Source organism: Monodelphis domestica, chromosome 5, assembly GCF_027887165.1.
Source record: "Monodelphis domestica isolate mMonDom1 chromosome 5, mMonDom1.pri, whole genome shotgun sequence".
Taxonomy (NCBI): Eukaryota; Metazoa; Chordata; class Mammalia; order Didelphimorphia; family Didelphidae; genus Monodelphis; species Monodelphis domestica.
In genome coordinates, this window is record NC_077231.1 from 285,351,774 (window position 1) to 285,368,762 (window position 16,989).

The window sequence follows — 16,989 nt, forward strand, 5'->3', positions numbered from 1 at the left end:
GATGAAAAATCCATAACAACATCATATATAACAAGGATGATAATTGATATTTTTATTTGAAAAATTGGGAGAAAAAGCAGAGAGAATCAAAGATAAATTGATAGCACCTATTTGGTACTATTAGGAAAAAAGAATTTCTTTGACCATTTGAAAATGGAAGACTTCATTTGTTGTGTATAATTTTTAGAGTAGGAAAGAGTGATTTTATTTAGGTCTGATTTAATCCATGTCAGACATGTTTAGAGGTTACATGATTATCTTTTCTTTGGTTCCACAGCTTTGATATTATTTTGATTTCCTAAATAGGTTTCTCTAGTCACTGAATATGATGTAATTAGCAAGCATGCTTCCTATGAGAGGTATAGTGTCTATTTAAAAAGTGCAATTTGGCCTCTCTGCTAAGAAATGTATACAGTGTTCTGGGTAGGTGATATGAACCTCTTGCTCTTGCTATCACCAGAAGTTAGTAGAACTAGAACTAGCCTCCTGACTGAAATGTTTGTGTCTTGCGACTTTGGTTAGTTCAAATCAGTTTATGGTGCCACGTGAACCCTGCAGAGATGTGAACTTGGAGTCTAGGGTAGAACACTTTTTGACAAAGCTGAGTGCTTATGTTTTCTTGCATTTAAGGGAGTATATGCTAGGTATCTCCTTGGAAATTCTGCTTCTGAAACAAGTTTTCTGTTTGCTGATGTTGTCAAACCCCTAGCAGAGCTTGGCCTACAGTTCACCAAAAGGTAAGGAAAATTCAGAAATCGGGCTGATGGAGATCCTAGCTTTTCGTGAGTTTGTGCCATGTATGCCTGGACTTTTTAATTTGTGGAGGGCAGAGACAGTTCCTTTAAAGTAGCCAAGCACACCATGAGTCACAGTTGGGTGTTCAGTAATGCTTCATGGAGATCATCTTGGAATCTTATTATACTAATTTACCTGTTTTTCCTTCACTGAAGAACACCAAATGCCACCGTTTCACAAACTGATTCAACAGGAAGATTATTCCTCCAGACTAGGACAGGCCAAGAAGTTCTGCTGAGGGTAAAGCATTTTATGCAGCAATACATACTGCCAGCAGAAAAGGTAATTAAGTTCCAAGTACTTTTTTTGTAAAATGGATTATATATTCTGCCAAAAGAATCTTAAGGAGCACTGGTTGTACTCCCAGTTTTCATCCTTTCTCCCCCTTCTCTGCTCAGTGTTGGAGGGAGACTGCCTGTTTCCTTCTGTTGGGCCTCCTTTCCAGCTGCCTGGGCACTGCATTTTGTGCAGTTCTGGGGTGGAGGAGAAGTAATGACTTGCTCTGATGTGATCTTCAGGGTTTTACTGCAGTAGATTGTGGCCAGCCAATCTCCCTGTTCAGGTGCCAGTCTAAGTATTAAAGTTTCAAGCACCTCACTAAGGAATAGAAAGAGGCAATGAAATATACTGGACAGAACAGCTGGGTAGTCTTGGCTTCCAGAACCAGTCTTCTATAACCAGGCTGTGGGTACATAGGTGGGCTCTTTATCCTCCATGGGCCTTATTTTTCACACTCACAAGAAAAATATTTAGATCATCCCTAACAGCTTTTTCTGCTCTTAAAATGGCATTAATCTTAAGAATACAGATTCAAACTAGGAAATGAATAATTCAGAGAAATGATCTTTTCATTTGAAACATCCAAACAACTGAATGGATTTAGGTTTCTTGGGTTTCTTTTGGGGGAGAGGGGAGCAAGGCAGCAAAGCTTTGTTTTGACTTGACTTTGCCACAGTTGGGGGATAAATCATCTCCTCTCCCCTGAAATTGCCTTGTTATTACTTAGTTGAATATATTATTTCTGTCCAGTAAAAGGACTCTTTAGGAGAGACCTGAGCAACTAGCAGTGTGCCTGACATACATCATAGGTGTTTAATAAATGCTAGTTGAATTAAGATTCAATCAATTAACCTTAATGATATGTACTACCATTTTTATTTGTTGTATTTGTCTTAGAGCTTTCAGTCCTTGGAGTCACTTTTTTATAACTGTACTAACAGAATAATCCTTTGTTTATTTAGTAAGAAGTACCTAGCGTTTATTTCCTGGTATTTCATTAATCTTAATAATAAAATACATTCTTGCAAAATTTATATTATTAACAATATGTTATGTTTACTTTCAAAGAGATTAATTGCTGTGACTAAAAGATGATTAGGAAACCTTAACTTTTTGTTGTTGTTGTCTATCTGAAGGAGTTCATGCCGATTTAAATGACTAATTATTAACCAGGCAGAGATATAGGCCAGAGTACAATTGTAACTTGTTTTTTCTGCCAGGAAGTGAGCTTCTATTTAAAAGATTTCCTGTTTTAAGCTGCTTACTATTGTAATTTCCCAAGAATGAATGCTACTGTATGACTATTATATCTGTAAGGAAAAATGTTTTGCAACACATGCTTTTTCTTATTCTCTGACTATATCTTTGATGACAAGGCAGAATTTTTTTCAAAAGAAAAAACTGTTAGTAGTATTTGTATTAGCAAAATTCTCTAAAAATGATTCCACTGAAATTATAAAGCAAAATTTGAAGACTTCTCTTCATTTTCTTTTGACATGAACGTCATATAGTCAATGAATTATATAGATACATCTGTCTTTATACATATATGTAGTGACAAATTTGAACCCCAAAACAAAAAAAAATTTTGATAAAGGAATTGGAAGTTGATTTGCTCTAGATTCGGTTGAGTTGAAGGGAAGTGATATGTGAAAGATGATTCCCAGATTTTATACCTCAATGAAGAGGAATGTGATAGTCATATGCCATTAAAAAAAATAAGAAAGTTAAGAGGTATAGCTAATTTGAGTGGTAAAGTGGTGGGTTGGTTTTATATATGTTGAATTTGAACAACAAGACAAAAATATCCAGAATGCCATTGGAAATATTCTGGAGCTTGAGGGAAAGGTCAAAGCTTAAAGATATGTATTTAAGATTAATCTGTATAGAAGTAACATTTAAAGCCATAAGGAATTTTAAATTTCCAAGAAAAAGAGGGTAGAGTGAGAGGGAGGAAAAAAGATAGACCCTTTTGAAACAACCAAAAATTAGCAAAACAGTCAAAGAAAATATATGATCAATGTTTTTATTATTATTATAATGAAAAGAAAATAGATCATTTGAAAATGTATACAAACCTCAAATCCCCAGATCATTTCTTTTTGACTTTGGAAACATATCTTCTGTTTCCGAATGGCAAATAGGAAATGTTCCTTTACCACTACTTACAAGGATAATTTAAACAAAATGAAGAACTGGTCTTTGATTTTGGTTTGGGATTTTAGAAGATATTTCTAATTTTGAGATAGCATAATCTTGTTGAACAGATATATCCCACCTCCATGCCATCACACTAACTACTTCCCATGTCATAGATGTTCCCTCCTCACCCTTGTCTCAAGCAATTTCACTCCTTTCAGGACTCAGCTCAATACTACCTATTACATGCAGCCTTTCCTGATCCTTTGAAATGTCAACATCCTACCCCTCAAACTGCCTTGTCTTTACTTAGTTTATATTATTTTGGATATACTTGGGGTCTCTCTTATTAGAATTTAAGCTAACTGCAATTTAGGATTGTTTCATTCACTGTTTTTGTATCCCCAGTGTCTATCACACCTGTGTCATATAGTAAGAACTTAATAGGTATTTAGTGATTAAAAACAATATTATTAGACTGATATAATATGCATCTATGTTCTTAACCTAAAACTCAATATTTTAGGGGGCAGCTGGGTAGCTCAGTGAATTGAGACCCAGGCCTAGAGACGAGAGGTCCTAGGTTCAGATCTGGCCTCAGACACTTCCCAGCTGTGTGACCCTGGGCAAGTCACTTGACCCCCATTACCTAGCCCTTACCACTCTTCTGCCTTGGAGCCAATACAAAGTATTGACACCAAGATGGAAGGTAAGGGCTTAAAAATAAATAAATAGATAGATAGATAGATAGATAGATAGATAACTTAATTAATTAAATAAAACTCTATATTTTGGAAATTTGGTAGTAGTTAGTGAAATGGATGAGTGATAGTAGATACCATTAATGATGTTGTTCAATTTTTTAATGAATTAACATTTTATTTTTATTTTAAGGAGGTAATAGAGTTCTATATTCGCAATGAAAATTCACTGGACAAGTGGAAAAGACCTGTAGTGATTGAAAAACTTCAGGTACTGAAAATAATCTTTTTTAGCATTTTATAAATATGATAAAACAAATAGTGATGGTAGCCTTAGTCAAATATTTAAATAGGTTTATATTTAGATACGCTGAATCATACAACATACATGTAATGAATTCTACATGTAATTTATGACACACAGAATTTCATACTTGAAGAATTTCCTCACTGTGGGTACTCACTTCTCCTACAGACTGAAAGCTCTTTCATACCTTATTAAAGAGTCTTCCCAAGTTGCTGTATCTGAAAACAATTCATCACCTAATGGCCTACTGTGAACCATTCCATGCTTAGCTAGGGCTGGTCCTCAGATAAAAGACATCTGGTCCTCCTCAAAGTCTTCCCAATTGGTAGTACCTGAAGAGTTTGTACTCTGCCTTTGAGGGTCCAGGTTCATGACCGTGTCCTGATTTAAGTAAAAGAATACAAAAATTGGTGTAGACAGTCAGTGGGCTAGATAAAGCAAAAGCCAGAGGACAGAGGATCCAGCTATGGTAAACAGAGCAGAGGAGAGGACAGAATTTGTGGCAGGATAGCTGTGTCCTCCAAAGTCCTCGGTTTTCTTCATTTAGATGACAAATGAGCAAAGTTTCTTTAACATCAAAAAGTTATTAAACCAGTTGCAAGTACTGGTGAATAGTGAAAACCCAGATATAACGCCTTATTATTGTTGTTGTTAAGAGGATGGAATTTGGGTCAGGAGTTAAATATGGGATGCGGAACTTTGAAGCAAGAGCCGGTACAAACATGAGCAGTACAGTTGTCAGCCTGATTGTGAAACAAATGATCCAGAGGTCACAGCTCTACTATGTAACTAAACAAAGAAAAAAGATAATAAGTAAAGACTTGATAGAAAATTTGAAAATTAAATTAATTTCAACGAGTCAAGTGGACTGATGTATTTTACATCCTCCACCAATGTCTTCATTCAACATATATGTGACTGTATATATATAATTAATTGCATATGTATGTATATGTACACATATACATTCACATATCAACATACATGTGTATACATATCCACACAATTCATGTTGATAATATCAACAATTAATTTTTTAAAAAGAAAACTAAAAAATAAATTCTGACACAGAACAAGGTATTCAGTATCCAGTTTTTACAATGTGATAAAGTCTTAGCAGCTACAGAAAAGAAACATAACAGAATAATAATAGAATCAAAAACCCTTCTTATGCCAGGTATACCTATATTATGAATAAAGCAAGGTAAGAGGAAGTGTGACCATTTGCAAATTGTTGTGAATTACAATTTGAATTTCTTCCTTTGTATATTCAATAAAAATACTTCTAAAAGTTGGGAGAGTATAATTCATGGTGCTTTGCATAGTCATGCATGGATGTATGGGGTCTAAGTGAATTAAGTTTTTAAAACCACATCCAGAGGAACTAGAGAAGAGCTTGTAAACATAGCATAAGAGACAAGGTGACAAGAGAGAAAATTCTTCTTGAAGTTGAAAAACAGCCTTCATTTGCAAAAAAATCAGAGCAGTGATAGAGTGAATATATTCATTAGGACCCAGAAGATTTTTTTAAGTTGTAGAAATAAAACATTTCAATGTGATATATTTCTTGGGGTGTGGATATGAATTTAAGATCGAAGGATCCAAGCAAACTTTGAAGATATCTATTCATCACTTTGACAGGAAATGGCCAAAGCTGAGGGACTCTGGAACCTCTTTTTGCCAGCTGTCAGTGGCCTTAGCCAGGTGGATTATGCACTGATCGCTGAAGAAACAGGAAAATGCTTTTTTGCTCCAGATATTTTCAACTGCCAAGCACCAGGTTACAGAATTATTTAATATTATTTCATAAATGTAGTTTTATCTGATATTCTAAGCAATATTTTTAAATGATTCTTTAAGTAAAGGAGATAACATTTCATAATCTTAGAAACAAAGATTTTTTGGGGGTTATAAAACAACACCTAAACCTTTAGTTAGAGGCATCTGGTTGCTGGTCCTTGTAATGATACAGTCAATTCCTTCTTTGTTCATGCTTCTGCATTAATGAAGATCCCTTGGCATGTGCAAATGAGGCAAAATTGCAAAGACAACTCAGTGGAGGGTTCTTTTATGCTGCCTGGACTTTAGCCTATTGCACAAGTATAATTTTATGGTCTCCTGAAGAAGGTGCCACTCATGTAGACATTGGGGACCAGTAGGGAAGGCCCTTTGCTCCCTGAGCAGGTCACATGGCCTCTGGCCATCATACTGCCTGGGAACCACTGATGTGGTGGAATTGGCAAATAACTACACTAGATGTATTCTGTATATCAGAGCAAATACTATCTAGACAGCAAGTTCCCTGGTGCTTAAACTATGGGACTATGCTACATTAAGAAACATCCTGGGCAACCATTAGTGATGACTTAAACTCTGGCTCATGCCATGTTTTTTCCAAACACTGCATTATTAGCTATACCATTCTGTTCCCACTTTATGACGTTAATGCAAAGTTAAAGTCCTAGTAATTAGTATAATTGCTATATATAAACCTATCCCTTGAGTTTCTGAGATTAAAGTTCATTTCCATAGGCTTAGCAAATCATTCTACCCAAGAGGCAAAATAAAATGGAAAGGACACTGAACCCTGTAAGAGATCTAATCCTAATGCAGTTTCGCCATAATAGTGGTATGACTGTGGGCGTGGCGTTGAAGTTCTAAGGCCATCCGTTTCCTCTTGTACAAAATGAGAAAGTTATATCATCTCCCAAACCCCTTTCAGTTCTCCTCTATGATTTTCTCTTTTATCATAGTTTCACTAAACATTTTACCAATGTTCTGAAATTAGTCCAGAGGTACTAAATTGTACTAAAGTAGAGTCAGCAACTTCTAAAAGTAGTTGAAGACTTCCTAAGTAGATTAAAAGCACCAGATATTTGGAGAGATATTTTCCTTATCTGAACATTACCTCGGCCTTCAGCTTTGGCACAGTGTGTTCTAGCCTCAAGTGCTTGAAGCATTTCCAAGTGAAATAGAGAAGTGAATGTTCTCTATAGGAATGTTTGGGGAGATTTAAATAATTTTTAAAATATTAATTAACTACAACTCAGAATGCCTAAATCATTCCTAAAAGTTTCAAAAGTAGAAGCAATAACATGAAGTCTGTGATAAATTATTCTTTATCTTTACATCAATGCAATAAGCATTAAGGGCATACTATGTGCAAAGCATGAATTATTTCCTATATTTACTGGTTGTTTATAGTATGGACAATTATATCTAGATCACAGACTCTTGGACCTAGAAGAGTCCTTGGAAATCAGTCAAGTATAATTCTCTTATTTTATATTGGAGGAGACGGATATATTGGAGGCCTAGGATAGATGAAGGATTTGACCAAAGTCCTACAGCAAATTAGTGGTAGAACCAGAACTAGAACTTCAGTCTCTTGATTCCCATGGACCACTGAACTTCCTACTAGTTGTTTAAAGATTATTGTCTTATTAATAATAACCCTATCTTTTAGTGTGTGTGTGTGTGTGTGTGTGTGTGTGTGTTTTGGGGGAGTCAAGTGATAGGGTGGAGAGTGATAGCCTGAGAGGGCAGGGTAGGGCAGGACAGGCATTCCAGGTGCACAGAATAGTATAATCAAAGGTTCCAAGAGAGGAATGTTGGCATTTGTGGGAGCTGAGAATTTAGGTGTGCCTCACTGGACCCTACATTCTTTTTTCAGTAATGATACTAGGATGCACTCTCATATTTGTTCGTCCTGACCAAAAGAGTGTTTTTGCAAGGCATTCATTCAAATTTCAAGATACAATCTTTGCCCATGAAACTTTTTTCTTCAAGAGATCTTGTCCCTTGGGTCTCATAAGTGCTGTGCTCTAACTGGCCAAGATTTTGGCTTAAATTAACTTAAATAAAAACACCAATGAATTTTCTATATAAAAGTTACAACTAAGATTTCAATAGGCTTAATCATTCTGTAAGCTTAAACTATTGTTACCTTAAGGTCTAAGATAATTTTTGGTGATTTAAAATCATTATGTAAAGCTATTAGTTAAAAAATAATTATGTAAAACTAGTTTTAAATCATTTTTTAAATTATCATGCAAAGCTATTAATTTCAAGATGGTTGAAATTTTGGTGCAAACCTATACTTCTTATCACTTCCCAGACACAGGAAATATGGAGGTACTTCATTTATACGGAAATGAAGAACAGAAGAAACAGTGGCTTGAACCTCTTCTTCAAGGAAGAATTAAATCTTGCTTCTGCATGACAGGTAACCTGTCTGTCCCTAGCCTCTCTGCTGACTTCCAGTTTTATATTTCCAACTGCCTGTTGGACATCTCAAATTGGATGTCCTGTAGAAATCTCGAACTCATCAAATCCAAAAACTCAACTCCTTGTCTTTCCCTCAAAACCTTTCCCTCTAACTTCCCTATTACTATTGTTACGTATCATCCCAACCTTAGATGTCAGCCTTTACTCCTTTCTCTCACCTTCCCACATGCCCAGTCTGTTGCCAGGGTCTGTCAGTGTTACCTTCATAGTATTCTCCCACATTCTCCCTTCTCTCCTCTGACCCTGCCAGCCCATGTAAAGGGTCTCATCCTCTCATGTATGGAGCATTGCAATACCCTCCTACTTCACCTCCCTGCCTCAGTTCTCCAATCCATCCTCTGCTAATTGTCAATGTGAACTTCCAAAAACAGAAGCTGACCTTGGCTCCACCACACTCAGTGAACTCTAAGAGTTCCTTGTTACCTCCAAGATCAAACATAAAAATCCTGCCTGCAAACCTGGCCCCTTCCTGCCCATCTCATGTGTACTCCTCATGTACTCTGAGGTCCAGTGATGCTGGTGGCCTTGCTGTTCTTTGCACAAGATTCTCCATTTCCTCACTCCAGGATTTTGGCTAACTGTCCCCAATTATTGGAACACCTTCTCTTCTTATCTCAGCCCCTTGGCTTCCTTCAGGTCCCATCTAAAGTCTCACCTTCTACAGGATGTTTCCCAACCCCCCCTTAATTTTAGTGCCTTCCCTCTGTTGATTATTTCCAATTTATAGTTGTTTGCATGTTGTCTCCCCCATTAGATTGTGAGGTCCCTGGTAACAGGGACTGGCTTTTGCCTTTCTTTGTGTCAGCACCTAGCACCTAATGCCTTGCATGCACTACACCTTCATAAATGTTTGGTGATGCCTGAGGGCCTTTCTGCAGCATATGGATTCCACACTCTAAAGGCAGGTTTGACAGGTTTGACTGGAAATTGTTACTGGTGACTAGAAAGATAACACTTGCTATAGATGGTAAATATTTGCATCCAAGGCCTCCTCACTCAACCTTCACCCACCCATTAATAGGTAATTAATAGCTACATCTTGTCCTTTTAAAGATCCTTTGGTGAATTGACTCTCTGGTAAAATCCTGCTTCCTAGTTGATTCCCAGTCTGTCACACAAGGTGTCACTCTGTGGAAGATGACATCTGCTCTCTGGTGACTGTCTTTTTCTTACTTGTATCATCAGTGCACATGGTAGGAATTTAATAATATTTTTTAAATTGAATTGAAAAAATTTGTGACAATGATTCCATTACTCACATTGTTCTTTATGGCCATTTCATACTGTTTTTTCTTGGGTAGTTTTAGTCATCTTGATGTTAGGTTCATAACAGAATTCTCAAAATGTTTAGCTTTTTCTTGAGCCAATACAAATGGAACTCTGGTGAATGTTAAACATCTGGTCCAAATTAGAATGGTATGTTTGAAAAATGTCTAATGAAATATTTTATCTAAGAATGTTTGACTTCATTTTGGCATAATGGGAGGAAATAGTTTTTTAAAAGTCTTCAAAATGAAGTTTTATAGTTTCATTTTTTAATTTAGAATTAAAACTCAAATCTATTATGGCTGTACATTTTCACAGGTGTAGAATTTAAGATATACAAAATATTTTTATAATTTTTTGGTAAAGTTCAGATTCTCATCTGCTATATGTTACATTAGCCTTTTCCTTGGAGAAACCAGTTTTTCCTCTTAATTCAATAATATTTATGCCTAATCTATGAATATTTCTTTATAGTATTAGGCACTGTGGGAAACAGGAGTTTTCATTCTAGTCAAGTAGATACCTACAAAATAATGGAATAAAACCCATTTATTTAACCTGTTAACAATACAAATACAAATAAATATAATAGAAGCTGATTGCTTATAACACAATTACCAAGGTGATATTGAGTTAGAGCAGACAGTCTGCAGCTGAGAGTCATTCTGAGATGACCTCCTAAAGGCATTGAATTTGGGCAAGTGTTGAAGGCTTGAATGAGTATGAGGGAATGAAATAATATGGATAAAGGGAATTAAATGTGCAAGTGCAAGAAGCAAGTTAGTCACTGAATTGATAGAAAGAAATGAATTCTATACCCAAGGGGACTCTGGATTCATAGAGCTTATACCTCTTCAATGAAACAAGATAGCAGTATTTTTTGTCTTGCTTTGGCAAATTAAAAGGCTTCTTGCCAAGTCACTTTATTAATGAAGACACTTGAAATAAAACTCAGATCCATTCAGGTACAGGGCACTGAAATATTGAGTGTTCACATTTCCTCCCAACTGTGATAGTTTATATGTTCATTTAAATTTAACTTTTGGTTCCTTATAGAGCCTAATGTTGCCTCCAGTGATGCTACTAATATTGAATGTACCATTGAACGAGATGGTAATAACTATGTCATCAATGGCAAGAAATGGTGGAGCAGTGGTGAGTACACCCAATTATGGCTGTGACAGAGCTGCTGGACATCAGAATTCCATGACTTTCAGCAGTTCTGTTTTTTCTTGCTTTCTTAAATTAGGGGGCTGGGAGAGATGAAAGGGAGATAAGGCAGATCTTTGTTGAGAAAAAAGTAAAATTTAATTTTAAAACCTTAAAAAAGAATTGAGTTAAAATAAATTTTGAAGTTGAGTTAAATTGAGTTAAAATGAAATTGAATAAAAATAGTACTTTTGAAGTATTTTCATAATTTTCAAATCAAATTATTTGTGGACAATTAAGGGTTCATTTTTCTCTTCTAATTTTTAAGTATGAGTGGAAATTTGACATGAAATATCTTGATTATGTGACATTCATCTCAGTAGGAAAAATGTGTTCATCAAATCACATCATTAAAGTTTGTAATCAAAAAACCAACATTTAATCACCATAGCTTAATTTTAATCAGAATGAAGAATGTTTACCATATTGGGGGTTTTTGTAATATTTGTACTACATGTGTTCACATGATTTATATGAATATTAGGTACAGTTTTTTAAGACAATGTGCTGTGTATAGATTGGTCTGATCAAAATGATTTCTTTTTGTCCCTGTTTTTATTACTTTAAAAAGCTTCTCTGAGTTTAAGATAAGGAACATTAGAGAGTGATAAGAAATTGTATAGTCAGCAATTAGTAGTGGTCTCATGTAAACTAATGAGCCCTTTAGGAAATGATAAAAACTAGAAGTTAGCTAAATAGAAGCTGAGGAATTCATCCTGTATATAATAATAAATTTAACATTTACTAAGAGAGATAAAGTATCATCAAAAGGCTGTATCAGGGAAACAAAAGTATATCCAGAAATCTGACCCTCCCAAAATTTTTTTAAGCCTGAAAAACATATTTGTCCTCTTTTTGGTTAGGCATTATCTTTACTGGGATTATATAAAGACACTTATGAAGCAGGAGACATTTTTTTCTAGAGCCCCTTAAGATTATTATCATATAAGCATATTTTAACCTAATTTTGAAAAGGATCTATTGTATATGAAATTCCAGAAAAGTAAAAGTATCTTGTAACAGTAACATTTATACCTACTTTATAAATATTTCTTTATAGTGTTAGGCATTGTGGAAAACACAAGGAGTTTTCAGTTTGGTCAGGTAGAGATATAGAAAATAATTGAATAACTCATTTATAGATATTAGTCCCATTATGGCCTGAGGCCCTAGTAGTGTTGCAAATTCATTTTATTTTATTTTTTATGATATAAAATGTTCATACCATTTTGGATTATTTTTAAATGTAGATAAATGTTTTGAGACTTTATGGGCCAGTGGAAAGCATATGGAACAGGGAATCAGGACTGATACTAGAATCCTGGCTTGGTTTACTTTTTTCCTGTGTAATCTTGGGCTAGTCTCCAAGCCTCTGGGCCTCAACTCCATTTGAAAAATAATCTCTAAGGTCCCTTTCAACTCCTTATTTATGTTCCTTTGTTACTACTGAAACTCCTCAGTGGCCCCGAGGATAGGTAGTTTATTGTTCACAGAAAGGAGGGAAATGTTCTTTAACCTTGACATACTAAAATTGACTAGCATTTTTGACCAGAGTTTTGTTGTCTCTGCTTGTTGATTTTATATACGTTGTTATGGTCATCCTATGATTTGTCCTTTCCAGTCATTCTCTGAATTCTTCATAGTCATCATTCCTCAGTGCAACAGTATTTTTTGTTCCCTTATTATATTTCATGACATTGATTTATTCAACAATTCTCCAGTTCATTGAGCACAAATGTTGCTTTTGGCCTTTTCTTATCAAAAATATTGTTACTACAAATATTTTTGCAAGTATAATTGGTCTTGTGATCAGTAACCTCCTTGTGTCATGTCAGTTGTGAATATCTACTATGTCAAGAGGAGTAAAAAAATATATCAATTTTTTTGCATAATTCATAATTGTCTTCTAGTATGTTTAAACCAATTCACACTTCCACTGGCAGTCAGTTAACATGCTTTCCGTCCCATAGCATCTCTCACAATCAATTTCCCCATTAGTTAGCCTCTCTGCTAGTTTGGTGTGGATAGAGAAATATCTCACATATGTTTCAATTTTCATTTCCCTGATAGTTCGTGATCTTGAACATATTTTTAATGTGGTTATGAATAGTTTGTATTTCTTCTTTTGAAAACCATTGTTTTTCTTTGACCATTTATCTTTTGAAGAAAAGCTTTTAATCTTTAATCACTGTGTATTTGTTCCAAGGCAGAAGAGAGGTAAGGACTAGACAAAGGGGAGGAAATAATTTGCCCAAGGTCACAAAGCTAGGCAGTGCCAGAGGCTAGATCTCTAGGCCTACCTTGCCCCCAATTCTTATGTTTTTCATAATTTCCTGTTGATAGTCTAGGATTTTTTGCTCCTTCAAATTAATCTTATTATTTTGCTTCATAGAGTAATCTCCTTGGTAGTTTGATGTAAATTGATTTAGGCTTTTAAAAAATATTTGTTAAGGAGGCAGCTGGGTGGCTCAATGGACTGAGAGCCAGGCCTAGAGATGGGAGGTCCTGGGTTCAAATTTGGCTTCAGATACTTTCTAGCTGTGTAATCCTGGGCAATTGTCTAGCCCTTATAGCTCTTCTGCTTGATTCTAAGATGGCAAGTATGGATTATTAAATATAGATATAGACAGATCGATAGATAGATAGATAGATAGATAGATGTAGATATAGATATATTTGGTAAACTAATACAACCCACCAGGACACTCCTGAAGGACTTAGGTAAAAGAATGCTATCCACACTGAAAGAAGGAACCATGGGAATAAAAATGCAAAAGCAAAACATATGACATCACTTATCACATGTATATATGGGGATGTGATTTGAGGTTTAGGCTTTAACAAATTGCTCTGTAGCAAAAATGAATAATATGGAAAAGGGTATCAAGTGACATTTGTACAATCCAGTGGAATTGCTTGTTGACTTTGGGAGAGGGGAAGGAAAGGAAGTGAATCATATAAACATGGAAAAATATTATAAATCAATAAAGAGGTAATGTTAAAAATAAAATAAAATGAATCCTTTAAAAAAACGAATACAGTTCAGTAATGATCACATTCATTCATTACATTTTTATTTCTTTAAAAAGATTGCTGGGGGCAGCTGAGTAGCTCAGTGGATTGAGAGCCAGGCCTAGAGATGGGAAGTCCTAGGTTCAAATCTGGCCTCAGACACTTCCCAGCTGTGTGACTCTGGGCAAGTCACTTGATCCCCATTGCCTAGCCCTTACCATTCTTCTGCCTTGGAGCCAATACACAGTATTGACTCCAAGACAGAAGGTAAGGGTTTAACAAGGGAAAAAAATTTATTGCAGTTTTATCTATTGTAAGAATTTAAAACTTAGGTTTCATGCTAATATGAGAATTCTAATGTAATATTATGGTCACCAATTTAAAGATATTATAGCTCAAGTCAAAATGACTTTTAAGTAAAGAAATATAAAAAGAGAGTAGAGAAAATGTCTAGCCTATCACACTAAATGTTGCTCCAATGTCTGACTCAGCCCCAACAGGGCTCAGTAACCCTCAGCCAGAGGACCTGGTGGTGGCTTGTGCAAAGATTTCCCCAATGTAGGCTCCTCCTAGAAAGGAAGGCCTCTCTAGAACTAATTTCTCCAGAAGCCAGGAAAGGAAGGCCAACTACTCACTCACCCAAGACAAAGTCCAAAGGAGAAGATCCAGGAGAAGTCCTCCAAGAAGCAGTCCAAGAGCCAACGTCAAGGTCCAAGCTGAGGTCAAGTTCATAGCCACCTCCAAAAGCCAAGTCAGTAGCCAAAGATCCCCAGACAAGAAGTTCAGAACTCTTTATAGTTCTTTTTCCACATCACTTCTTGTCCCTTCCTCCACCGTACAGGAACCAATTGCAGTCTTTCAATTTGCTTAGCATTGCCCAGGGGGTGATCAGTGGCCTCCGGAGTTGTCACCCACTCTAGTAAGTGGTTTGTGAACTCCCTTACTTAGTGTTTTAGTAGGGGTGTTTAAGTTTTTGGTTGATTAATTTAAAAATTTCTGATTGACAGACAAAGTTTGATTCACTCCTCACACTATAGAGTATATTGGTTTGGTACATTGACTTCTAGACATTTTATATATTTTGTTGTCTTTTTGAATAAGATTTATTGATCTATTTTTCTATTTTTAATCCAGGACCAAAAATTTTTGATAATTTATACTGTTTAGTATAATAAGATCAAATAACAGTGAGTTCTTCCTTCCTACTTTTTTTACTTATGTACCTTGATATTCTAAACTTTTGATTACCCAAAATGAATTTTTAAATTATTTTATACTATTCTATACAATATCCTTTAGGTAATTTGATTGGTAGAGTACTAAATCTATAACTTGTGGATGTTTGGACATTAAATGTGAATGAAACTAACAGTCATTTTCAGTTATCTCTAAATGACCTAGAGAAACAAAGAAATGGCAAAAATGAAGTTTATTGTAGGCTTGATTGAAGCCACTTTCCTCCAGTTCTTTGTTTATGAACATACAGAGCATTTGGAACTCTGGAAGATAATTGCTGAACTAATAAATTCTCTTATGTAAACAAGGCAGAAAGTATTTTCCCAGACAGTTTGCTACATTTCTTTATAAAATGTATTTTCAACAAAATCAAAAGCTACAGAACTGATTTGCTTTTGTTTTTAATATTTAAAAAAATGGTTAAAGTACCTTATTCTAAACCTAATTGAGCATATATGCTATGTATAACTATACTATAATTATAGCATATATACTATAATAAGTAGAACTCTACTAACCATACATATATATGTATATTTATACTTATATATAAATTATTTTTCTGGATTTATTTTATATTTTATTTGTTTTTTGTGTTACTTTATTGAAGATATTGATAAGAAAAATTTTTTCAGCAATTCTCTAGTGTGAATAGTGTATTGGTATTTGAGTCAGAAAGACTTGAGTTCAAATCCAGCCTTGGTTGCTTCCTATAAACTCTGGACAACCTTAGCTTCTGTTTCCTTCAATTTCCCAACTGTAAGATGGGGATAATAATAGCATTTACTTCTTAGGGGTTATTGTGGGAATCAAATAAAATACTTTATATAAAAAATGTTAATAAACAGTGCCTTATGCATAGAGGGTGCTATGGAAATGCTTATTTTGACCATTTCTGCCCCTCCCCCCATCTCTTCTCTAACTAAACTTTCATATCCAGGTACTTGGATTTTTTTTTTCTTATTTCTTTGCCTCTACTTATTCATTCATCGGCCTTTTCTTTCATAGCATTTTTAGGTCTTTATCAAATTATGGAAATAGGGGGCATTCTTTCTGAATCCTTTATTTTATTGGGAAAGCTTCTTGTATTTCCACTTGAGAACTAGCTATTAGTTTTAGATGGGTGCTTTTAATCTTGTTAAGAAAAGGTTCTTTTAGTTGCATTCTTTTTAGCATTTAATATAAAATAAACGCTGCAGTTTATTAAACGTATTTTTTGCATCCAGTGTTGTTATAAGGATGTGATTATATAACTTTTGTTATTGCCATTTTAGTTTTCCTAATTTTCATTATCTACATTCCTTTAAAAACTCCAACCTAATCATAATGAATAATTTTGTGGATATATTACTATAGCCTCTTTATTAATAATTTATTTCACAGATTTACAAATATTTTATTAATGATATATGTCTGTATTGTCTTTCTCTGCTTTATCACTTCCTGATGGGTATCAGGATCACATTTTACCTCATTGGTAATTGGAAATTGGTAAGATATCTTCTTTATGTAACATAGAAGTTATTAGATAAATAAGATAAGTTAGATAAATAAATGTTTGAAAGAAATAATTTCTAAATATGGAGCAGGGTTCCTTCCCCCAGGTAATTATTTATGATTGAAATAATTTTTTCTGAGATTAATTATTTATATTGCCTATTTCCTGTTTCATTAACTTGACATTTTTACTTTTAATCCATTAATTCCATTTGGGAGATTTTGTTTTTTGGTCAAAAAAATGGGTATAGTATCTTCTGG

General features: G+C 34.7%; 1 protein-coding gene across 1 annotated transcript in view; it reads left to right on the forward strand.

Annotated features, from left to right (window-relative positions):
* Window positions 1-16,989, forward strand: part of ACAD11 (acyl-CoA dehydrogenase family member 11) — an 87,873-nt gene that overhangs the window by 27,246 nt on the left and 43,638 nt on the right. Inside the window, exons 8-13 of the mRNA XM_001369357.4 lie at window positions 631-737; window positions 951-1,077; window positions 4,108-4,185; window positions 5,863-6,001; window positions 8,339-8,446; window positions 10,831-10,929. Of these exons, the coding sequence (XP_001369394.2) occupies window positions 631-737; window positions 951-1,077; window positions 4,108-4,185; window positions 5,863-6,001; window positions 8,339-8,446; window positions 10,831-10,929 (658 nt within the window). The remainder of the gene's footprint in view (window positions 1-630; window positions 738-950; window positions 1,078-4,107; window positions 4,186-5,862; window positions 6,002-8,338; window positions 8,447-10,830; window positions 10,930-16,989) is intronic.